The 25,379-nt window shown below is 33.9% G+C and overlaps 4 protein-coding genes and 1 long non-coding RNA gene across 6 annotated transcripts; 4 read left to right on the top strand and 1 right to left on the bottom strand.

Moving 5' to 3' along the window:
* Window positions 1-1,849: 1,849 nt before the first annotated feature.
* On the top strand, window positions 1,850-4,689 carry apoeb (apolipoprotein Eb). The gene is given in 5 exon segments (NM_131098.2): window positions 1,850-2,026; window positions 2,373-2,437; window positions 2,642-2,795; window positions 2,919-3,206; window positions 3,719-4,689. Coding segments are annotated over 4 exon segments (846 nt in total). The 5' UTR covers window positions 1,850-2,026; window positions 2,373-2,394; the 3' UTR covers window positions 4,080-4,689.
* A 2,756-nt stretch (window positions 4,690-7,445) lies between these two features.
* Window positions 7,446-12,926, bottom strand: LOC147840279 (uncharacterized). The gene is made up of 2 exons (XR_015511390.1): window positions 12,859-12,926; window positions 7,446-7,850 (listed from the first exon to the last, which is right to left on the bottom strand). It is a non-coding gene; the product is annotated as an uncharacterized LOC147840279 (long non-coding RNA).
* On the top strand, window positions 12,813-14,412 carry apoc1 (apolipoprotein C1). Of its 2 annotated transcripts, none has more exon segments than NM_001291886.1 (4): window positions 12,813-13,068; window positions 13,627-13,697; window positions 13,809-13,950; window positions 14,098-14,412. In NM_001291886.1, coding segments are annotated over 3 exon segments (258 nt in total). In that variant the 5' UTR covers window positions 12,813-13,068; window positions 13,627-13,642; the 3' UTR covers window positions 14,159-14,412.
* Window positions 14,413-16,736: 2,324 nt separating this feature from the next.
* On the top strand, window positions 16,737-17,751 carry apoc4 (apolipoprotein C4). The gene is given in 4 exon segments (NM_001135978.1): window positions 16,737-16,836; window positions 16,928-16,970; window positions 17,055-17,136; window positions 17,483-17,751. Coding segments are annotated over 3 exon segments (309 nt in total). The 5' UTR covers window positions 16,737-16,836; the 3' UTR covers window positions 17,667-17,751.
* A 1,921-nt stretch (window positions 17,752-19,672) lies between these two features.
* On the top strand, window positions 19,673-20,963 carry apoa2 (apolipoprotein A-II). Its single transcript, NM_001130586.1, has 4 exons — window positions 19,673-19,738; window positions 19,960-19,996; window positions 20,307-20,535; window positions 20,632-20,963. Exons 2-4 carry the CDS (start codon window positions 19,960-19,962, stop codon window positions 20,789-20,791), a joined length of 426 nt encoding a protein of 141 aa, NP_001124058.1. The 5' UTR covers window positions 19,673-19,738; the 3' UTR covers window positions 20,792-20,963.
* The last annotated feature ends 4,416 nt before the right edge of the window (window positions 20,964-25,379 follow it).

Below are 25,379 nucleotides of genomic sequence, written 5' to 3' on the forward strand. Positions count from 1 at the left end.
TTACAAGCATCATTGTTTATGTGAATGCTAATCTGAATATGTAAAGTGAGCAAATGTATGGCCAACGGGTCTATAAAAATGCTAATAGGGTCATTCATGTTGATAGGCCATTCAACTGTTGGTGTCTGCATGAACGTTTGTGTCACATTCAGCCTCCACTGTGCCTTTAATCACAAGCGATTTAATCAACAAAAAATCTTTTCAATTGTTTGTTTGAAAAGAACAGATTTGGTTTTTATCCAAGCAACAATTATTGCCTCTAAATGTTTAACATAATCCTATGCTGTAAGTTGTTTGATGAGCTATATTTGAATTAAATAAATGCTAAGCAAGAAGCATTAAATAAAAGTAAGCATAAATAGTTTGTGTTGTATATGTTAATTTTTTTATAAAAAATTCTACTCATCAAGGCTAGATTTATTTGATCGTGAATATAATACGCTGCAAAACAAAATAGTTAAATTTACTAAATTAAAGAGGAATGTTTTATTCAAATATATTACTAAAAGTTGAGTATAGGCCTACTTATTAGAAAAAGTTATGTGAACTCATAAGCTCACTAAATTAAGAATGAGTAACAGAAAAGTGAAGTTTCCATTAAGCTTTCCATTTAGGCTATTAATGAATAGTTTATGAAAAGTAAGTTTGACCTATTTATACAGTATTAATTAGTTTACAATCTAAATGCATCCTGTTTCCTTAAATAGTTTATGTTTTCTTAACTGATGGGTCTTACAGTAAAGAAACAGCTATTTTGTAAAAAATAATAATAATAATAATTACATATAACATATGAATGCATTTTTTTTTCTGTAAATGCATTTTAAACTGCAATTTATCCTTGTGATTCAAAGCTAATTTTAGCATAGTTACTTCAGTTTTCAGCATCACATTATCTTTAAAAAAAAATAGTATACATTTTGATGTATTAGCAATTCTTATTAGTGTTTGATCATTAATGATGGTTTATATTATTATGAAACCTTTTTTTGGCTTCATATTTGCTGTGGACACAAAACATTTTTTTTAATTTAAATATTTTTTGATGAGTAAAATAAAAAGAACAATTATTTAAAATGAAATGTCATTTTTTAAAATCAATTTGTGAAAGTAGTGTTTATTATTAAAAGGTAAATAAGATAGGCTACCAAGGTTTCCACAAAAACATGAAGCAGCAGAACAGTTTTAACACTGACAATAAATCACAGTTATGATATTTGTTATAAGTGTTTTTATTGTTAAATTAGCATTGCATGCATATTTGAATGATTTCTGACACTCTGGAGTCTGGATGCTGGAAATTTTGCTTTAAATAACAACAATACATTTCTTTTCTAAAATATACAAAAATTCAAAGCAGTTGTTTTATTACATATTACAATGTTTCTTGTTGGGCTCTTTTGTTTTAAAATGTGTTTTTAAATATTCCAATATAATATTAAACGCAGTCTGTGCACTCTGGGAATAGTTGAATTTTTGAAAAAGCATTTGACTCATCTTTTTGGTCAAGCTTTTAATTAACATTATTACTATTTATGTACTTGGATTTTTTAAACTTGTATCATGTTTTCATTTATTGATATGTGCTCTTTTACCTGTTTTCTGTTATTGTAAAGAATTTTGTGACTTAAAAAAACGGTGAAATATAGCCTACATAAATCTTTACTTCCTGATGTTTACAACCTTTTCTCTGGTGTATTTACCAAAAAGCTATACAGGCCAAGAGGTGTATCACTCTAATTCATGAGTCAGAACTACCATTCCTGAACACATTATGAAAGTTGACGTGCTTCTAAGATTGTCAACATGAAATGATATATAAATTGCGCAATGCATCTCGAGCTTGTGCGAAAAGATGCGGACTTCGCACAGTTGCTGCAGTCAGTGACGCGTGGGATGATGCGCGAGCCCCGAACAAAAGACGAATCACGTGGCTGCGATTGTGAATACAGCGGGTGCGTCCCGGGACAGTATAAAAGACCTGCCATCCAAACTGCTCCACACGGAGAAAAATCACGCTTCTCAGGTGAGTAACACTCGCTCTTTACTCGTGGACTCATCATCCTCTTATTACAGAAGGGTTTATGGAGAAGAAAACTAGCTTAACTGTAAAAAATATTGCGTACTACACTTACAGTTAGCTTAATATTTATGCAATGTTTTAACGCGTTATGGATCGGTGTCGTCGTATCTCAGATGATGTTTTGAAGATGATTTGTATAACTGTTACGTTTAAAATCGTGTAGGGTTTATCTTTGTATACAAATATTAGGTTAAAAGTTCAAGTTTTCAAAGTTTAGACTTTGCTGTTATATTTGATGTGCCAGTAGTTCAAGATGTATTGATTTTGTATTGTTTCTAATTTTCTTCAGGTGTTCTTGTCTGTCCATCAACATGAGGTCTCTTGTGGTATTCTTTGCTCTGGCAGTTTTAACTGGTAAGAAAATAAAAATATTCCAATCTCTCATAGTTTATTTTGTAAAGATATTTGTGCTCTCAAAACACAAATAAATATTTATTCTGCATATTTATCAGGTCATCTGCTTAATTAAGTGCTATAGTCACTGTAAATTGCCTGACTTGCTAATTGTGATTAACTTAGTTTGGTATAAAGTTCACAGTCTCTTCTCACCTCTTGTAGGCTGCCAGGCTCGTAGCCTGTTCCAGGCTGATGCCCCTCAGCCCAGATGGGAGGAGATGGTGGACCGTTTCTGGCAGTATGTGTCTGAACTCAACACACAAACTGACGGCATGGTGCAAAACATCAAGGGCTCCCAGCTCAGCAGAGAGCTTGAGTAAGTTTAGCCACCATTTTTATAAACATCTATCCAGAATACTCATTTCTGCACATCATCAGTCTACAAACTGGTACTGTGACATTATTCCTGACCTGTATTTTTATTATTAATATTTTGCAGCACACTAATTACTGACACCATGGCTGAACTGAGCTCATACAGTGAAAATCTCCAAACCCAGATGACCCCATACGCCTCTGATGCTGCTGGTCAGCTCAGTAAAGATCTTCAGCTCCTGGCTGGAAAACTCCAAACTGACATGACCGACGCTAAGGAACGCAGCACTCAGTACCTGCAAGAGCTGAAGACCATGATGGAGCAGAATGCAGATGACGTGAAGAACCGTGTCGGCACCTACACACGCAAACTGAAGAAACGCCTGAACAAGGACACAGAGGAGATCCGCAAGTAAGTTGGGATGCTCCTTCAGGTGGTTTACGAGAAAACCCTTTTTTTTTTTTTACTATTTAAGTAATTTTTTAATCCATTTAGTCCAGGTCTGGCCAGAGACACTTTTAGCTTAGCATAAATTAATGAATCGGATTAGACCATTAGTCTAAAAAAAAAAAAATGTTTTGATAAATTTCCTTTTTAAAGCTTGCCTCTTCTGTAGTTACATCATGTATTAAGACCTACAGAAAAATAAATGTTGCTATTTTCTAGGCCAATATATCTAGAAAAAGATAAGCGTCAAGCTTTAAATAGAAAAATCTTTGAGCGCAATGCTAATAGTTTAACCCGCTTCAATAATCTATGCTAAGATAAGCTAAAAGTGACTCAAAAATAAGTTGAACACAACTGTTTAACTCTAGGGTAGTTGTAAAAACACATTTTTAAAATGGTGTGTTCCTTTAGAGTACTAAAACTGGACTCATTGCGTTTTACTAACAAGAAGTTATTTTCTCATTCATTTCTTGCAGCACCGTAGCAACCTACATGAGTGAGATGCAGTCCCGCGCTTCCCAAAATGCTGATGCAGTGAAGGACCGTTTCCAGCCATACATGAGCCAGGCCCAGGATGGCGCCACCCAGAAACTGGGCGCCATTAGCGAGCTGATGAAGGCCCAGGCGCAGGAGGTGAGCGAGCAGTTGGAGGTCCAGGCTGGAGCTCTGAAGGAGAAGCTGGAGGAGACAGCCGAGAACCTACGCACCTCTCTGGAGGGCCGTGTGGATGAGCTGACCAGCCTCCTCGCCCCCTACTCCCAGAAGATCCGCGAGCAGCTGCAGGAAGTCATGGACAAGATCAAGGAGGCCACAGCAGCTCTTCCCACTCAGGCTTAAGAGCTCCACACTTACCTAGTGTTAACACCAAACAGAAAGAAGAAGGGAGGCTTTGTGTTACTGAAATGTGCTTTTTTCATTCTGTGAGAGGTTGATAAAGTGGTTAACAACTGGACTCAATTGGACTAGCACTGTCCTTTACTGGACAAAAGAAATGCCATGTACTCACCACGTTTACTTTCTCAGTATTAACCCATGTCTGAGGATATATTTCTGTTAGCGTACAGTAGAGCGAATTTAAGATCAATCAACTTGCCTGTCTTGGAGGCTAATTTTTCTAGTTAGTGGGGCCAAACGTGGCGTCATTCAAAATAAATAGTAATCAAAAGTTGCCTTCAGCTGCTGAAATGAATCAGAACACATGAAAGATGAGCTTTGTTAGTCAACAGTCCACATATAAATGCTTGTTTACTTTACATGTTTGTGCACTGATGTTTTTGAATTTATTTGCAATAAATGTGCGTTCTACTACACAATACATTTCTCATTTGATTCTTGTTAAGAGTATTGCAAAGTACTTTAATGTTAACGTCACACTAATGTTTACAATCCCCTACACATATACAAGTATACTGTCGATAATTGAAAAATAAAGACAAAATTAAAACAGTGTTGTTTCTATTCTCCAAGAAATCTTTCCATCTATATATATATAGTTGAAGTCGGAATTATTAGCCCCCCTGAATTAATAATGCCCCCGTTTATTTTTCCCTAATTTCTGTTTAACATTTTTTCAGCACATTTCTAAACATAATATTTTTGATAACCCATTTCTAATAACTGATTTATTTTATTTTAGCCATGATGACAGTAAATAATATTCTACTAGATATTTTTCAAGACTTTTTTTAAACTTAAGCTTAACTAGGCTTGACCTTAAAATGTTTTTTTAAAAATTAAAAAACTGCTTTTATTCTAGCCGAAATAAAATAAATAAGACTTTCTTCAGAAGATAAAATATTATCAGACATACTGTGAATATTTACTTGTTCTGTTAAACATCATTTGGGAAATATTCAAAAAATAAATAAATAAATAAATAAAGGTGGGCTAGTAATTCTGATTTGACTATATATATATATATATATATATATATATATATATATATATATATATATATATATATATATATATATATATATATATATATATATATATATATATATCATGGTTTCTGAAAAATAATAAGCAAAACATGAACATATTAGCACGACTAATAAAATTTTTGGTTGTTTAAGCCCAAATTTGACAAACTATGGACACACCCAATAATTTGATTTTTTTTAAATGGAATTATTAAACCAATTTTTGAGTTTGTCCACTTGTTAAAACAACCTATCATATTTTTAATGAGTACATTTTTAAATGGAGTTAATGAATTAACAAGAGTTCAGTAGTGGGGCCACGCCTAAACCAATCAGCTTCCCTTGTGTCACAGTTTGTGGGTGGTGGGGAGGGAAGTGGACGAAGTCTTCCTGGACAAGACTACCTGATCAACCAGTTCAATAATCATCCCATACTTATCTTCTCAGACTTCAGAACTATTACCTATTTTACTCAAACAACTTTTAATAAAGTTTTACAAGCACCAGTTGTGGCGTGGTTCTTGATAGTGAAATATTTTGCAAAGATTTTTGCAAACCCAGACATTTCAGTAGTTATAGTTGTGTACAAAAATCCAAGTACTCTAAAATACATAAGAGTTGTTTCAAGTTTAATTTATGATATATGTTTAAAACAGCCTCAAATTTGATTACATCATAAAAAAATTAAAAAAATAAATACAAAAGTTGTGTGAGGTTGTGCTTAGGGCTGAAGAATGAACTCTCTCACAACTAGTAATTTAAGACTGTAATATGAGTGAAAAACAACAAATTTGCATGTAAAACAGCTTTTAGCACGTTCTCACTTTTCTAGTTTTTGGTAAAGGTTTAGGCCTGACAGATGCGCTTGTTTTGCTCACATTCATGAAACTTTACATTCTGTCCACCCACTTCCTCCCTTTCCTGACTCCATCTCATTGTCACGCATCTCTCTGCCTTTTACTGCAGTATCAACAAGACTTGTGTAGGCAAGACACATCTACTGGACACACCTCTCCTTCTCCAGAAACACCAGATTTAAATCATTTCTCATCTCAGGAGTTCAAACAAAGGTCTGCTAATGTTCAATTTCTAAACAATTCCCAATATTATCTAGCAGAAAATCTTCAATTGTGTGGAAATAAAGGTTTTGATGGCCCTTTTTAGACATCCTGTAGACTTTAGGTAACTTTGCCAATGCATGTCAACAAGTCGTCAACTGGCTAGTCATTAGTATTGGTAGAATACAAGTGACCCTTTTGAATTAAAAGTAATTTGGGGTTAGTAGAATGTTGATAAACTTGCTAAGTTACTTACAATATAGTCAGGAATGCTTACTAATGACCATGCTAGCAAATACTCCCAGCAGACACACAATGTCATAAGACATTTATATTAGGTTAGATTTAGGTCACCAGTGTCTAATGTTTCATTAACACTAGCAGCGACTTTGTAGCTACCTGTCGCTCAAGGTGGTGACCTGCTGTAAACACAAGTCTGTGTATGTCAGCATAGAAAATAAAACCGGCCTCTCAAAATAATTATTAAATAGAAATAATAATTTATCAATACACAGGGCCATCACAGTGGCACAGTGGGTAGCATAATTACCTCACAGCAAGGTCGCTGGTTCGAGCCTCGGCTGGGTCAGTTGACATTTCTGTGTGGAGTTTGCATGTTCTTTCCATGTTTGCATGGGTTTCCTCCAGGTGCTCTGGTTTCTCCCACAGTCCAGACATGCAGTACAAGTGAACTGAATTGTCCGTGTGTGTGAATGAGAGTGTTCGGGTGTTTCTCAGTGTTGGGTTGCAGATGGAAGGGCATCCGCTGCATAAAACATATGCTGGATAAGTTGGCGGTTTGTTCGCTGTGGCGACCCCTGAATAAAAAAATCACTAAGCCAAAAAGTAAAAGAAATGAATGAATAAATGAATGAATGGAGACATGTTCAGTCCATAGGCATATTTAGTGATTCTCTAAACCAAAATTGACATAGACCTTCTGAACAACCATTTGTATGCAGCTGTGTAGAGTTTCTGACTTCTAAGATCTGCATGAACAGAACTGTTTCTGTTCATTTTTTACAGATCTGCATGGACAGAGACCATTTTGACATTCTGCATGACCCATACATTAAGCTTTACAAAAAATGCAAAGAAAAAAAAATCTGTTTAAAGTTTGTCCTGGAAATGTACCTGAAAACAATTATTTCTGCAATAATCTGACTTTGCCATTGTGTGAAATTCTTCAGTTAAGTTGAATTACAATAAAAATAATCTTTCCATAAGCCAAAACAGCATAAATGCACGTTTTATTTTCACACCATTTGAAACGGCCCACATTGACAGTATTAAAAGACTCTCCTGTCACTGTTTCGAGAAGGATCCACCTTTTCTTTGTATTTTGCTAAACCCTCTCTTCAAACTCTTGAATACACAAAACTTTTCCCCATAAGGTCCATGTTTCTCGCCTTTGATTCCTTGTGATCAAAGAGTCTGTTCTTCAAACACAACCCTGTCTGTCTCTTGTCTGCTGCTTTGAATCTCAAGGAAGACATGTTGAGATCTGTTCCCAAATTCCTTTGCCTCCGGGATTGCTGTACTGTGTAAAGGAACATGCTGTGCCCCCGGTTATGTTTACCATCTTTGTTGTTCCTTTTTTATCTCCACTCTCTTGTATTCAGACTCATCTGGATAAGCAATTGACAACACACACACACACACACACACACACACACACACACACACACACACACACACACACACACACACACACACACACACACACACACACGCACGCACGCACGCACACACACGCACACACACACACACACACACAATTAGATAGTCAAAGCAAACAATGACTTTATCAAATATCGTTATCTATGCAGCGGTTGCCACTCTTTGTTTCTCAGTCTTTTGTCTCACATTTTCCAGTATTTGTTTATTTTTTCATTCAGCTTCAATTTGTTTTCCAAAGCCAGTTTAACTAATAAAATGCATATGCTGACAGAAAGAAAGAAAGAAAGAAATTACAAAACCAAGGGTTACTGAACATTACTCCTGAAAAGATCTTACATAATTCTTGTTACTCCCCCTTTACCATAGAGAAAAAATACCTTTATTCAACACAGATCAGCGTTCTACTCACATTTTTCCCTCCACTGTACTAAATAAATAAATTAATTAATTTATTTATTTATTTATTTATTTATTTATTTAAATTTTTTTAACATTTAAAAAAAATTGTTAGTTTAAAGTTTTTCATTTTAAAAAATATCCAAAATTTTCACATGGTAAGAAACGCATACACTTAAATCTGTAAATACACACGCAAACACAAACAATAAGATCAGGTATCAGATAAAATCAGGTATCAATCCAGTATTTGTACAAATTTAAATAAAAATTAATTTCAAACTACGTTTTATTTATATATATATATATATATATATATATATATATATATATATATATATATATATATATATATATATATATATATATATATATATATAATTCTATGTATTTCTGTAATTTAAAGCAAGGTTTGCAAAATCTTTGCTTTTGTCCTCAATGTGACATGAGTTGCATATTTTTTAGAGCCTAAAATTTGCTGTTCAATTATGATATATTGTTATTGGTACAAAATCATTTTTACCATCTTTTCTCCGGTCTTACAATTATCAGTGTTAAAAACATTTCCCCATTTCATATATTGTGGCAATTTTGATAGATTTGACCGTTTATGATTCTTTGATGACAAGAAAGTACTAAATATAAGCATTTATTGTTATTAGTTTTATATAAAAAGCATGAATACAGTGCTCAGCATTTATGAGTGCACCTCCACAAATCTCTCATTTAAATTGATATTTTCTATAGGATGCTTATTTGTGCATATACATTAGTTTATCTATAATATAGTTTAACATTTATGAGCATAAGCTTATCTTAAAACATGAAACAATCTAACTCATCCCAAAATACCACAGTATTCCTTTTCAGTAACAATCTGATCTGAAATGTAGGGTCAGGCATGTACTAATGTGTAAAAGCTTTAAAACAGAACAGAACACTCCGGTGCTCTGCATGTATTTCATCGAGGAGATGAAGGAGTAACTTTGTCTCAATAACAAGCAAACCCACACTGAAATTGTGCAAATTTTAAGAATTAATAGTCTTATTAGTAATTTTTGCTACACTCCCATTTCAAAAAGTCCCTTTTTTCACTACATTGTTTTTCAGTTGTTTGGACTCCTTGCCCTCAACTGTCCACACTATATTTTATAGGGCCCAAGAGATTGCAATTTAGTAAATAAAGGACGAGGACGAAAATAATAATAACATTTATTACTTGATAAATGCTTCTGTTGGGGCAGCACGGTGGCACAGTGGGTAGCACAGTCGGCTCGCAGCAAGAAGGTTGCTAGTTTGAGCCCCGGCTGGGTCAGTTGGCATTTCTGTGTATAGTTTGCATGTTCGCCCTATGTTGGCGTAGGTTTCCTCTTGGTGCTCCGGTTTCGCCCTCAGTCCAAAATCATGTGGTACAGGTGAATTGGGCAAGCTAAATTGTCCGTCGTGTATGTGTAGGAATGAGTGTGTATGGATGTTTCCCAGTAATGCTGAGTAAAATATATGCTGGCTAAGTTGGCAGTTAATTCCGCTGTGGCAACAAATGAATAAATACTACTGTTAAAACACACAAACACACACCTACACACAGGTTTGTTTTTGTGAATTTAAGGTTTTCATTGTTTCTATACTGTACAAACTGTATTTTCATTGCCCTACACCTTACATGAAGCTGTGTGCTGTTTTACTTTCAGAAATAAAATCATTATACACGTCATTATACAAGTCATTATACACATTTGCATCCTAATGTGACACAAAAACACGTACATACACATTTTTGTCCTGATATGTCACAAAAAGGCATACTGTACATTCAGACACACATACTGTATTTATAGCTATGGAAAAAAGTTTAAGGTAAAAATAAAAAGTTATGTGTAATTTTTGGGTAATTTTGGTTTTATTCTGTAAACTACTAATGCCTTTTCTTCCAAACCCTTTTAGGGAAGAGCTTTGCTCACAAAGGTTAAACAAAAAGCTTGAGATGGCACAGCAGGTCACTGTCTAGACTCATAAAATGAAAAACCAAGGGCCGTTGACTTAACAAAGTACATAAAACTAAAAGAACAACAGGTGACTAATTATGTGTGTGTGTGAGACGAGCTGTTTGAATGGCTTTGGTCTTAAAGTGTTCTGCAAAGCCTGCAGATAAGTGACAAAGGGAACACTGGAAGGCCCGTCCTCCACAGACTGCAAGTGGTCAGATGTGAGCAGAGGTAACTGCAGATCAATGCCTCTTGGTGTGATCCTCTATAAACATCATGTCCTCACGGAGCCTCGCTTCCCCTTATTCCAGTCTAGACGCTTTCAACACTTTTCAAGCTGTCAGCTTTTCCGATCACGATCAAGTCTTTTAATAGATGCACTATAGTACAAGAAAGTATTTTGCAAAATAAAGAAAAATCTATTAAACAGGAAAAAAAATCTCCCTGACCTGAGTGATAAAAAAAATAAACAGGTCATTGACCAACAAGAACTGCTGATTTTGTGTGTGTGTTTTGTGCCCACACTGGATTGGGAAATACATAAGATCAATGCTGACAAGATGTTAACTCTTGACCTTATTTTAAAGTGTAAAAATGCAAATTACATAAAGTGCGATCAATTATTATATGCTACTATAAGATGCTTTTTTATTAAATAAATTACTTTGTCATTTATTGTTTAGTCTTCATATCAAACGTTGATTTGACCCTCAAAAACGTTTATTTTCAAAAAGTCCATACGTTGCTCTGATTATCACATTATTCTGTCAATATTTTTACATTTTCATGATTCTCTGATGAACAAAATGTTAAAATAACAGCAAATAGAATGTTTTAATTTCATCTAAAATAATTTTGTATTTTAACTGTTTAATCTACCGCAGGCAATATTGCTAGGTAGAAACAAAAACAATATGACCACTTTCAAATTCACAAACCTTCATAGCTTCATGGCTGGGACTTTACATAAATGTCTAATGTGTTTGAACATTTAAGCACAGAATATGGCAAAAAATAGTGTACAGCCTTGACGATGCAGTGCTTTAATTAAAATAAATCAAATGACACCATAGGCCAATATAAGATAACATCTAATGATTCTCCTGACCTAGAATCCAAAGGTGGTTTCAATGCAGTTAGCAGAATCCTGCATGGATCTATGTTTGTAGACAGCAGGAATAAAGGTTATGAAACTACTAAGAGATAAACAACTTCAATTTACTTTAGTCCCAATCCAGACTCTTTATCTCATGTTGTGATGTGGCTGGAAGGTTAAAGAACTGTGGAGTAAATCAGTGTCTCATGACATTAAACAACTACAAAGTTATACACCCCTACAATTGCGCAGTCACAAATAATAACAACAGTAATAATAATTTTAAAGTTGAATTATGTTTTTGAAAAACTAAGGCTGAGATTCAGGAAGTAGGCTATCAATCTCTTTGCTCGTGTGTTCAGACATCCCTCATTCACCATATCAAAAAAGAAACCAGCATACAGACAGTGATCATTTTGTATATTAATAAAGGAGCAGATTCCTAAAAAGTGACCACTAAAGCGGGTCACACTTTATTTTGATAGGTCGTTTGTTGAATTTAAGTTACATTGCATCTATATGCCAACTAATTATCATTAGATTATAAGTAGACTGTTAGGTTGGGGTTAGGGTTTGTTGACATGTACTTGCAAAGGTTCTTATACTCAGTTAAACGTTCTTAAATTCAGTTAAATGTCTGTTGAAGGAGCAGTATCAACAGATATTAAGCAGTCTATTAATACTCAAATGGACCATCAAAATAAAGTGTTACCCTAAAGTGAATGGTCAGGGGGATACCATGGGATGGTTCTATTTGTATAAAATGCTGCCATGTGCAATCTCTGCTACGGGTCAGTTTCTTCAGTCACTGGTCAAACAATCAGTATGAATGATCATTATTGAACTCTTTATAGATAGTAATGAAATGTAAATGAAAACAAAAATAATTTCTTCTCAGAAATTCTGTTTTACACTGTAAACATGCTGAGGTCCACACAATTCCTTCTTGTTATCCCAACACAAACTGATTAAGTAAACTTAATTAAATTTACAAATGAAAGTAGCTTGAACATAAAACAATTAAGTTGTCCCAAAAAAACTCAGGAATTGTGTTGATTCAGCTCATTTTAGAGTCATGATTAGTTTAAACAAGCAGGAAAAATAGTTTTGAGCATACATACCAGAATTAACTGTATCAGTGAAGTATGATGTATTTTTATGCCATAACACTGATGCTGTAGTATATTTACTAGAGGAGATATTACACAATTGTTTTGTCCTTCAGAGTCATGTACTGTAGATGTAGAAAAAAGCACGTAACAAACTGTAAAATCCATGATAATAAATGGACTTTGTACCATATATGCAAGGCAAGGGTACCAGATAAAGAAAGTACCCACTATTTTATAACATTGTTTTATTTTTGACTGATGTTGTTTCAAAGGTCACTGGCACTGAAGTAAAATAAAGTAGCTCATAACGAATAATCAAAGAAAATCTCCGTGAAAACAGCTGTTGTGGCAAACGGAGTTTACTTACCTCTAAAGGATGTTTACTATAGTCATTTGCCACATCGCAAAGCTGTAAGGAGAACGAGAGATGAACGCGAGGAAAGCGAGTGATTGCAGGAGGTCTTGATAGGTCAGAGGTGGTGTTATTACACAACGTCATCTCTGTGTCCCTATAAAGGGACAAGCCATCTGTGGGACATCACAAACTCAGCCCAATTCTTTCGAGGACTGCGAAGAGGTACGCAAACTTATTTTTGTTGTGGTCATTTTTTCAAGCAGAGCGAATCTAGAGAGCTTTAACCTGAAACGACAGAATAACCTTTCTTTATTAGGTTCAGTGCGCAAACACGCAGTTTATTGGCGACATCTAGCCGCCATCCCTTGCTATGATTGGAAAATTTAGCATATTTTTGTAAATGTTAGAGGAAGATAAATAAAACACTATTAAACGTTTACAAACAATGCGCAAACATATTTTTAAAAGCGCGAAATATATATTTAACACTTCATTAGAACCTTTGTAATAAATTTTAATCTTATGTTTATTGTTTAGTTTTCAAAAGCAAATAACGTCTTTGTTTTGATTAATGACAAAAATGATTAATGACAAAAAAATCTTCTTGTTCAACCAGAAGTTTTTTTTATTTTTTATTTTATTTTTTTTTAAGATTAACATTAGCGTAAACCATAAATTGTTTAAATAATATCTTAGGAAATAATTTAACACCGAATCGGTCAAAATTATGATGCCTGAGATTTCTAGCTCTCTAACAGTGATTCCTTTTCTCTGTTACAGGGAAAAAAACGACGAGATGAAATTGTACTTGGCTGCAGCCGTGCTGATGCTTGTACTTGCTGTACACACAGGTAAAACATCTATATTTGTGCACCATATTGTTGTTGAGCATTCTAAAGAACCATAAAACAACTCAACAATTGAGAGATTCATGCACTTACTATGTTTATCATAAATTTAAGCAGAGGCCCAGGAGGAGCCCACACTGGAGCAGCATTTCACAAAATTTGGGACCCAGATGAAGGAGATTGCAGAGGACCTGGCAGATAAGACCAAAACCGCCTTCCAGAACATTGAACAGAGCGAGCTTGGTACCAAAACCAGGTAAGAGGATCACAATAATACTATAATAATAGTATATTTTCACCTGACATTATATTTATTTTTAAACAATTATCATTAAGATGTATTGAAAGAAGCTGCTACACATTTTTAATGAACTTTTCTAACATGATGTTTTTGTTGTGGCAGGAACTGGTTTAACGATCAATATGAGAAGCTGAAGCAAAAGATGACTGAAACCTTCAATTAAAAAACATAAAAAATCAAGCCCCATTTACCTTGCACCCCCAATTACCTTGTGTTTTGTGATATCACCTCAAAACTGTTGAGCCGACTGGCAAATTTGTTACAGACCAATACAAAGTCACACTGTGATGATCTGCTTGTCATTTGTGTAATGTGTAAAATAGTTAATTTTGTGGGATGCTGTAAAATAAAAAAAAATGAGATAAAAAATACATGCAGATTTTCTTTTTCAAAAGAATAAACAGTGGAAAAATAACCCATTTGTTGTTGCTTGATTCCCAAGGTCTATAACTCTCACATTCATCATCAAACAAACGAGCACTGAATGATCTGAATTCTTTTTTTTTCTCACATTATTCTGCAATGTAGAAATAGAATATGTTAAATAACTTATACATAAGTTCGGTGCATAAGCTATAACAGACAAAAGCAATACACACACAGACACACACACACACACACACGCGCGCGCGCGTGCACACATGCGCACACACACTTTTATACAAGAAGCCATATCAGCCACAAAAAGACACCAATCAATAAAGAATGGGTCAATAAATATTATATAATCTACCATGCAAATTTAATATCACAGGTCAAAAGACTTCTACCATCAGACCACACTGGGCTAAAGTCACTATTTATTTTTGGTTAATGATCAGCAAATTCCCATCATTAATATCAAGTTCAGAAGTCAGGTGGACTGAGTAACTGCATGACCCCTTTTCCTTGAATTCCCACTATTGGATTTTTCTGGCCTGAATGAAACAAATGTAAACTTGTTTTTCTGTTCAGTGCTTCAATGGATCAAGGTTGAAATATCTTATTTGTGTTATTGTGCGTGTGTGTGTGTGTGTGTGTGTGTGTGTGCATACAGTTAAAGGCATTTTTATAAAAAAAGATTATTTTCCAAAACATTTTTAAACAATACTTTTTAATAACTAATTTTTGTCTTCGCCATGATACTCTTGGAAATAAAGGTACGCGAGCTGTCACTGGGGTGGTACCTTTTCAAAAGATACACATTTGTACTTAAATGTACATATCGGTACCTTAAAAGTATAGATTAGTACCTTAAAATTTTAGGAGGAGCACTTTTGTACTTTTTAGGTACTAATATGCACTTCTGACAATTATTATTGACCTTTTAGGTACAAATTGGTACCCTTTGAAAAGGTACCACCCCAGTGACAGCTTACCTTAGTTTTGAGAGTGTACACAATAATTTGCTAGTTATTTTGCAAGATACTATTATTAAGTTAAAAGGACAATTAAAATGCTCAACTAATTAGGTTAACTAGGCAAGTAAGGTTAATTAGGTGAGTCATTGGTTATCAGTGGATTGCTCTGTAGCCCATCAGAAAGTATACATTTTTAAGGGCGCTAATGTTGTTCTTACCAGATTTTACATTAAAAATGTATTCTAGCCAAACTCAAAGAAATACTCTCCAGAAAAAAAATATTAAAGTAAATAATGTGAAAAATTATCTTACTCTGTTAAACATCACAAAAAAAAAAAAAAAAAAAAAAAAACACAGGAAGGCTAATAATTTTGTCCTCTACTGCATTTATGTTTATAGATGTTGATTGGTTCACTAAGCATACACATGTTGTATTAGCCTGCATTTTAATCAGGTAATCAAATTTTATCATAAATTTGTGGGGGTTGGGGATGGGGGATGAACAACCTATAGGAACCCCAATGAAGGCTTTATAAGAACTATTAAGACTGATACTTGCTCCCATGATTTATTAGTTATGAACTAAAACAAAACACGTAAGATGTGTGCCTTTCACTGAAGTCTGACTGAAGAAAATTAGTAGACAATGAAAACAAACGCAATAGGGTTCTGTATGTGTGTGTGTGTGTGTGTGTGTGTGTGTGTGTGTGTGTGTGTGAGCTTATTTATTAAAGCTGCTAATTCCAGTTAAAAGAAAAAAAAAATCAGGAAAAGTTTATAGAGAAGTAAAGTTGTTTACTGACCACATCTTTAAGTCAACACCCCAGAAACTTTCATTCATTCATTTTTTTCGGCTTAGTCCCTATATTAGTCAGGGGTCACCACAGCGGAATGAACTGCCAACAAAGAGCAGATGCCCTACCAGTTGCATCTCATCACTGGAAAACACTCTAATTTATGCACATACACTATTGTGTATTGACAATTTACCTATAGCTCATGTCTTTGAATTTGTGGGGGAAACCAGAGCACTCGGAGGAAACCAACGTGAACACAGAGAGAACATGCAAACTCCACAGAGAAATGCTAACTGACCCAGGCAGGGCTTGAACCAGCAACTTCCTTGCTGTGAGGCGACAAAGTTACCCACTGCGCCACCATGCTGCCCATCCCACAAACAATACGGCAAAAAAACTACTGCTATAATATCTCATTGTAACTTTTGAAAAACATTTATTAATTAGTCCACAAAATATCCAGTAAATGATTGCTGTTGCGCTTCATCTAATAAAACAGAAGACAGTGTCTTTACTCAGAAATGGTCAGTGATCTGTTTATTTAGAATGGGAACGCACTCAAATCCAGCATTGCTACACAAAATCCCCACACTCACGCAAACACTGAACCGGATCCCAAAAACCTCTGAAAAACAACAGTAAGCTCGACAAAGGTCTGGCTGACGTTCCTCTTCAGATTTACTCCTACACCTGCACTTCTAAAGGTACACATTTACTTTACATGTTAAAGTTAATATGTAATCGATTCTAAATCCATGATCGCAAACTGATTAATGAAATCAATTGTTCTACTAGATGTCCAGATTGGTGCTCCTTGTTCTGTTCGTGACATTGCAAGGTCTGGCTTTATGCATATACACATTAATCGCTGCTTTTGTTATGAAAGACTGAAGATTTTTTTATGTAAATCTATGCCTCTTAGCTTGCTTGACCTTGTCCAACCCGTTGCCAACTACAGCTCCAGACAATGCAGGTCTTCTTGAAAGAGCAAAGCAGTTGTACAGGTACAACCCAAAACATTGCTGTTAAATGTAATCCATTCGGACCAAATGTAATTCATTGGCTCATTTTGTAACAACATCAACTAGCATTAAATTGTCTGCTAACTACTACCCGCTAAAGCTTTATTTTGACTGTCAGACTATCCTACTAATCCTCACAGGAAAATAAATCAATGCTTTACTAGAGTAAACTGAAATGTAGTTGCAGTGATATGAACAGTCGACAGAATGTCTAAACAAGAATATTAAATGTGTAAAAGTGTAAACCAATAAATACATACATCCGTTTAGTATTTGAACGTGGTGTTCTATATTTTGTTTTCCGCCAGTGTTTGTTTTTGTGTTACAGAGGCACAAAGGCTAAAGTTCTAGATGTTGGCAAGACAGTGGCTGGTTATGCTGGCATGTACTATGAGGATCATCTAAAACCCGTTACCGACTCTTACATGGATTGGGCCAAAGACAGTACAAGCTCCCTGTGGCAAAGACTGAAAAACAGATTGCCTACTCTTGGATCAGATTCAGATGAATAAACAGAACAGATATTGAGAAATTAATTCTGTATACCGATATTTTGAAATGATCAAATTAAATCATTCCTTCAATGTACGTATTCCACTAAACACAGTGCACAATGTAAAGTACACAATGTATGAATAAATATGTGTTATAATACGAATAAATTTCCTTAAAAAAAAATTCATGTTTCCTTTTAACTAATAAACATCTTGGAAATTAACAAAATGAAAATTATAAATCCTAAATGAAGTAAGAGAAATAGAAAAAGTCCACAGTTTGCAGATTAGACACGTTTACATCCAAAGAGGAAAGTTCACTGGGTCTGCTTCTGTCAATCAGGCATGTGGAAAGCTTTTTTACAACCTTTGGACAGCCTTTGCTTAACCCTCATTAGCTTATGTACATTAAAGTCAGGAATATTGATTCTGGAACGTTTGCAAGAAAAATGAAACGACTGAGTGCAATCAGCAAACTTTTGGAAAGTTTTGGTGATTTTGCTGTGTCCTTTAGGAATTTCATTACAAAGGTTTGAATACATTTTAATTCACAAAAAAAGAGTAAACATAAAAATAACATGGGGAAACAATATGTCTGATAATATTTGTTTTTCTGGAGAAAGTCTTATTTGCTTTATTTTGGCTAGAATAAAAGCAGTTTTTTTTATTTAAGGTCAAAATAAATAGCCCCTTTAATCTATATTTTTTCGATAGTCGACAGAACAAATCACCGTTATACAATAACTTACCTAATTACCCTAACCTGCCTAGTTAACCTAATTAACCTAGTTAAGCCTTTAAATGTCACTTTAGGCTGTATGAAAGTGTACTGAAAAATATTTAGTAAAATATTATTTACTGTCATCATGGCAAAGATAAAATAAATCAGTGATTTGAAATGAGTTATTAAAACTATAATGTTTAGAAATGTGCTGAAAAAATCTTCTTTAAACAGAAATTAGAGAAAAAAATAAATAGGAGGGCTTATAATTCAAGGGGTTTAATAATTCTGATTGCAACTGTATTTGTGTAATAAAATAAAAACTTTGATATACATTTTACTGCTTTCAGTTAACATTTATTTTTAAAAATAAACAAATAAATGAATAAATAAAAAATAAGAAAAACAATTCAGATATTAAAGTGTCTGTAAAAAAGTGCTACGTAAAAAAAGTATATTAAATAAACAATGAAATGTTCATTTTAAAGTTTATATATCTAAAATCATGATTAATAGGTAAAAAGGTCAATAAAACAATAAAAGATTTAAATAGTAAATAGTTTCTGGATAATATTTTTATTAATGTATTATTTTGACTCCAGTACCACAGCAAAAACAAAACAAAAAAAGTCAAATATATGGCTTTTGCACAACTTAATAGTAAAATTGGACCTCATACATATATTATGTAAAAAAATCTATTATTTTACTTTTTTCCAGCAAAAACCTGTAAAATAGCAGCCGTAAAATACTGTAAAATAAGGGACATTAAATTATAGAAATTTTCTGCCAAATTGAATTACTGTACATTTCTGTAATAAAACGTCTTCTGTTTTATGGTAATTTTTGTAATTTAACACCTGTTAATTTAAGTTTTTTTCCCAGCACAACCCCTGCCTGAAAAAATTAATATAACTGATTTTTTTATAACAGTGTACCATTAAAAATATGAATAATTTAATATTATAGGCATGAATCATGACATTTGGAGTCCTTGTCTTCAATGCAAAAGTAGTTCTGCATAAAAGTGCCTGCACAACTGTATGATTAATGCATCTTTTATGTTTAAGAGCACATTCATATATTCTATTTGTGATTTCATAAGAATCCTTGCATGCCTTAATAATGCACACATTTGGGAACTGTGGACTTTGAGTGGACAATCCATGTTTGCCTTGTAGGTCCATTCGCGTGGGTGTCTGTGTGTGTGACTGATTGTGAATTATTGAGTGTGTGTGTGTGATGACGTTTGTTTGGTCAAGCGGTCAGGCAGATATAGGGATGGCCGGCACACAATATAACTGCAGACTCAGCTGGTGCAGTTGACTCAGTCCTTTATTTCTCTCTACAGGAATCTCACTAGCACAAGGTAAAGCAAGTCTCACTTTTTGTACACTTACTAACAATGTACGGTAACCCTTCCTTTAGAAAAATGCATTTCTTTTTTTATTGAAAATGCAAAAACTGCATACGTTAGAACTTCTGCAATACAAAACGTGTACATTTGAATATTTGGTTTGTGCATGTTTTAAATAATGTCAAAAACTGGTGATATTTACATATGTTCTGAATGTCTATCTTCTCTCCTAGATGAAGCTGACATTCGCTCTCATTCTTGCACTCCAAGGTAAAAAATAGTTCTGGTCTTCTTGTTAACTGGTGCACTACTGTTCATCTTTATTAGCTACTCAGGAAAAAAAATGTTCAGTTTTAAGTGGATTAAATTGATCTAAAGTGATCAAATCAGCTGTACATGTCACCATTTAGTTGTGTTTTACTACTAAGAGTTTACTAACCACACAAATACTTTATTCCTGCAGTCTGTTTCTCATGTCTCCACAAAAAAAACAAGACTTTAGATGCTAGGAAGTCTTCCTTAAATATGGACAAAACAGGCTGTTTAATCCCATTCTTAAGAATTTCTTCTTCTCTTGCAGTGTCAGTGTGTGTCTGGGCACAGGAATGGCCCGTTCCTGACAAGGAGTTAGTGGATAAATATGACGGACTGAGGACAGTTTTCATCAAGAGGCTTGTCAATGCTTGGGAAAAGATCAAAACTGCAGTTGAGCCAGCACTAGAGGGCTCACCAACAGCAGGCAGTCTGAAGGATGTTGTTGAGGAACTGAAGAAAAGCCCAAGAGTGGAGAGCTTCATCAAAATCGCTGGGTAAGGGATACCGTACAGTGAATATTCCATTAAAAAATCATTCAAGTTTTTTGTTCGTGTGAGTGTAAACTTGCTTATTTTGTGAACTTCTTCCAGTGGTTTGGCCTCTGAACTCGAACCAGTTGTGGACAAAGCTCGCCTGAATGCTCTCGGTGTTTACGGCCATTACTTCAGACCCTATGTTGGTGCGTACCTGGACAGTGCCATCAACAACGTCAAGCCCGTGCTGGACACCGTACTGCCCCAGGGAAATTAAGAGTCTTGTTGACTCCCTCAACCATGTATTTTCATTACTTTAATTATGGATACCAATCTGACAGCTGTGTGTCCATTCGTTATGTCAGTACAGTTAGTTTTTGCATGTATATACTGTATCTGTGTCTTTGATACTGTCCTGTTCAGAGCAGGAAAATAACATCCCGTCCAGCATTAATAGAGTTTGAATTATGTGATTTTGTGTTCCTCATGAAGAAAAAGCAAGACTCATACAAAATAAAAAAGCCTCTTGATATTGCAAAGCCTGCTTTTGAGTGTGATTATGACAAATGCATAGGCTCAAACGTGTATCAATGAAAAAGTACAGTAAAACATGGGTCCTTAAAAAACAGCATCATTTAGAGGTTTAACACAGAAAGGTCAGCATTCTCAAGCGCATTAAACTCTTACAATGCTGAGCTCCAAAGTTTCTCTCTAGCCTGACATGAACTTAATTTGTAATCTTTAATGTAAAGTAGTGGCCAAACATGTAGCCTGGAGAGTACTTTCGCACAATATTAGCTTTCAACAGGGTTCTTTTCCAGTCAAATAAAAAAAGTATTTTTAGATGCATTTTCAATCTTTTCCAGCACTTTACAAGTGTGGCAAATTACGTATTTACATAGCATATGTTATTTGTTAATTCTGTAGTATAGAGGAACATTTGTCATGGCAAGTTTTCCCCAAGCCCAACATTAAATTGCTGTAATTTACTCTCCTAAATGCCAATCACTCACATCTGAAATGTCATCTTCCATTTTAAATTCATATTTATTCTATTTTTTTGCATTGTTCACTTATAAATATCTATGATTTTTTTTAACTAGTATTACCTATTTGGTAAGATAATTATTATGAAAGCAACCCAATTACATTTGCAAGCACTTTATTCAAAATCTAAGCACTTTTCATACCTTGACAACACTAGATTAAAATTCAAGCATAATCAAGGATTTCCAGCGCAAATACAAACCCCTTTTTAAAGGCCAAACAAACTTAATTAAACCATTTAAAACTGAAGTAACATGTTATGCTGGGAAAAGAAAAACACTGCATGTTAAAGTATTCAACTGTTTAGTAAAAAATCATTAAATGTGGTTTTTCTTTTTAAAAAATTGCACAAAAAGCACATAGCAAATGAAGTAAACAGGGATTACACGATTCGTTATTGATAATTTGTTTGGTTGTGTCTTGAATCTGAATCAGTCATTTTCCTGTGCAAAACAAGTGAAATGCAGAACACATAGAAACGTTTCAGCCCAAGTCAAACTCAATGTGATTAGAAAAAACATGAAGGCAAATTATATTAATTATTCCAAAACTAGAAAAATAGATGTTTTTCAATAAAGTTTATATGGGACAACTTTGATGGGGGGTTCAAAACCACTTCAAATGTTACTGTATATACAGATAAAGTCAGAATTATTAGCCCCCAATTATTTCCCAAATGATGTTTAACAGAGCAAGGACATTTTCACAGTATGTCTGATAATATTTTTTCTTCTGGAGAAAGTCTTATTTGTTTTATTTCGGTTAGAATATATATATATATATATATATATATATATATATATATATATATATATATATATATATATATATATATATATATATATATATACACACACACACACGCAAAAAATTGTGGCTAATAAATACTTATTTGTGTTCAGAGATATATTTGTTAAATCCTTAATTTTGAACCCTAAAAAGTCATGAAATAAAAACTGATTGAATTGAGACCCAACCCATTTGCTCATGCACACTGAGCAAGCTCATACACAATACACACAAGACGTTAAATGAATGAGAAGGCATGTGGACATAACACAACATCTAAATCAAGTCATTTGACCATGTCAAAGTCAAATTTATGCATATAAAATATATTTTCCCAACAGGAAAAGTGTGGCTAGTGAAAATGGCGAGTGGCTAGTAACGTTGGAAATCTACTAGCCACAGTGGCTGGTGATCAAAAAAGTTAATGTCAAGCCCTGTATATATAGAGATGAGCTATTATTGATGGGACACGACTTCGCCCGAAAACAACTTGATGGAGACAGCAGAACAACAATAATCACGATCTTGCTCATAGCTAAAAAAACAGAATGATGTATCTGTGCTTGCACTTTGTCCCTGCTTATATAATACAAGACCATTTCTAATATTGTATTTTAATAAATGCATTTTATGTTTTTAAAAGTCTAATCTTTTAAGTTGTGTATTTTATGTATCGTTACCTCATTTGGCAATAAATTAAATCTGTTTAAGTGTTCTTACTAATTTTTATTTATTTATTTTTTTCATTTGTTCTTTTTTAATGAAATAATGTCCCCAAGTGTGCAACAGGAGGGTTTTATCTGCAATGGTTATAGTTTTGGTGGTTTCTCAATAGCAGCCACCTGCTCAGGTTCATAAACACGCACTCTAAAGATTTAACAACTGCATTTAAAACTTGAATCTTGTTCCACAGAGAGTTAATCTCCCACAAATGCGATAAATTATAAGAACTCAGATTTACCAGAAATTTAAAATTCTTTGTTTTTTTGTGTAATGGAATAAAAAAAATAAAAATTAAAATCACTTTATAGCACACAGTTATAACATTCATTTTTCAGAATTTAGATAAAAATGAGCAGCTACATATATTTATGTTATTTAATTTATCTTATTTAAATTTTATTTAAATGATATATATAGTAAGAGGACATGGCAACCCTTCCAAGATGATTTGATTAAAACTCATCATGATGAGTCTGAAGTCCTAAAAACCTGTCATTCAACAGTCTGACCAATTAAAATGCCAAGTGTTGTAATGATTAATGTTTGTTAAAGACCATTTCACATTTCTGTGCTTCTCAAATTACTACATAAACTTGATCAATTTATGAACTAAGCATAAACAACAAGCCGTAAGATGCTCTAGATGTCTTCAAGAGCCTTCTCTGTTTTCTGTGGTTTAGTTCAAATTGCAGAAAATAAAGGGTTATGCAATATTAAACTAAAAATAGTGGATATCAAAGGCATTAGAAGCCTTAATGTTACTGTGACTGCAAAAAAAAAAAAAAAAAGTTGTGTGTTCTTTACACACAATTAATTTCCATAGATAAATGTGGTTGTCACTAATAAGAATAACACTGTATTTGTGCCCTTAAACGTCTTATCTATAATGATTTCTGTTGTTTATTTTTTATTTTCGCCCAAAATAACACATGTATGCTGAAAGATCCTAAACTCTTTTCTGAAATTATCTGCTTTTAAGGGACAGGTCCTTTAACCAGTTAATAATAGCTGCCTTTTTCAGCCACAAGCACACTGCAAAAAATTATAGGATCAATTAGTCCTAACAGCATAAGTTTTTAGGTCATTATAACTTATTAAACTAAGTTAATCATCTAACTTAATTTTATAAATTACGCAAGCTCTTTTAAGTCAGTTTAAATAATATAAGTTAAATTGACTCTTAAGGTCAATTTGATTCAGCTTAAAAAAATACAGTGCAGGAATTCTAGAGTAGACTCAAGCTGTTTTAGTTTTTGGTGGAGTGATTCATTTCGGTGGAGTGTTGATTTATGGGATTTTTACTAATGTAAATTTATTGAAGTGACAACTGCTCTAAAAATTGTAACATGTAACATTTATGAAATTCAACAACTAGTTTGTTTATGAAGTTACAGGGACACTGACTTGGAAAAAGTACAATTTGCCTTGATTTTTGGAGAGATATTTGTTCCAATTTTCGTAGTTGAAAACATAGAGGGAATTATAGATTAAGTATTAATTAATGCAAAAAGAGACTTATTCAAATATGGAGTGACATGATATCACAAGTGCACGTAAATTTGAATATGCTCCTCCTTAACATGACTCCATTGAATAGATGTTGTTTGAATAAACACTTGAGTACAAAGTAATACCAAGGGGCCGTTGATTCAGTTTCTTATGCAATCTTGTTAGGCAATCAAATGTGATCAGTGACTTACAACCCTTAACCAGCCACAGTGTTACAAAAAAGAATGAAAAAGAAGCTTGACTACCTTCTGTCTGGTAGGACCAACCAACCAACTTTTTATCTGGTCCTTCCATCTTGAAATGGAAAGCTGGAAAACAGGGTTGTTCACAAACATCAAAACATCTGATATCATACAACCCAATTCATGCTGGTCGTCATATTGATTTTACAAAGCCAAAAACATCCCACTCTGTACAGACACAAATAAAGATTTAGATATACAAGTACAAACACAAATTTTACACCAATAACCTGAAGTAGCCTGGCTGACGTGTCTAAAGTGAAACAGACTTAGGACTTTCTTTGGAAATGTGTTGAAGTTCAGTTACGCAAGAAAAAAAAAAGCCTGTGACCATTTCGCTGTCTGCCGGTGGATGGGCTACAGTAGTGTTTTATCATTTTAAATGGGTCGGATATGAGCTTTCCTTATTTATAAGAGCTGATCAAGGCCAGCAGGTTTGATTAATGTGATCAGTCAATTTGTGTATTTAGGTAAAGAGCATTCCCTTTTAAACAGGTAATCTCATTTTAGTTTTCTTATCTTACAACAAGCCCCAGGAAAAAGCACCTACACATA

The sequence above is a fragment of the Danio rerio genome, chromosome 16 (genome assembly GCF_052040795.2).
Source record: "Danio rerio strain M-AB ecotype USA chromosome 16, GRCz13ab, whole genome shotgun sequence".
Classification (NCBI taxonomy): Eukaryota; Metazoa; Chordata; class Actinopteri; order Cypriniformes; family Danionidae; genus Danio; species Danio rerio.

What these genes read in the sequence shown, in the direction of transcription:
- apoa2 (NM_001130586.1), top strand. Translation starts at nt 19,960, where the DNA reads ATGAAGCTGACATTCGCTCTCATTCTTGCACTCCAAG. An exon ending in TCTCATTCTTGCACTCCAAG is followed by an intron (nt 19,997 to 20,306) that starts GTAAAAAATAGT and finishes CTTCTCTTGCAG; the next exon opens with TGTCAGTGTGTGTCTGGGCA. An exon ending in AGCTTCATCAAAATCGCTGG is followed by an intron (nt 20,536 to 20,631) that starts GTAAGGGATACC and finishes AACTTCTTCCAG; the next exon opens with TGGTTTGGCCTCTGAACTCG.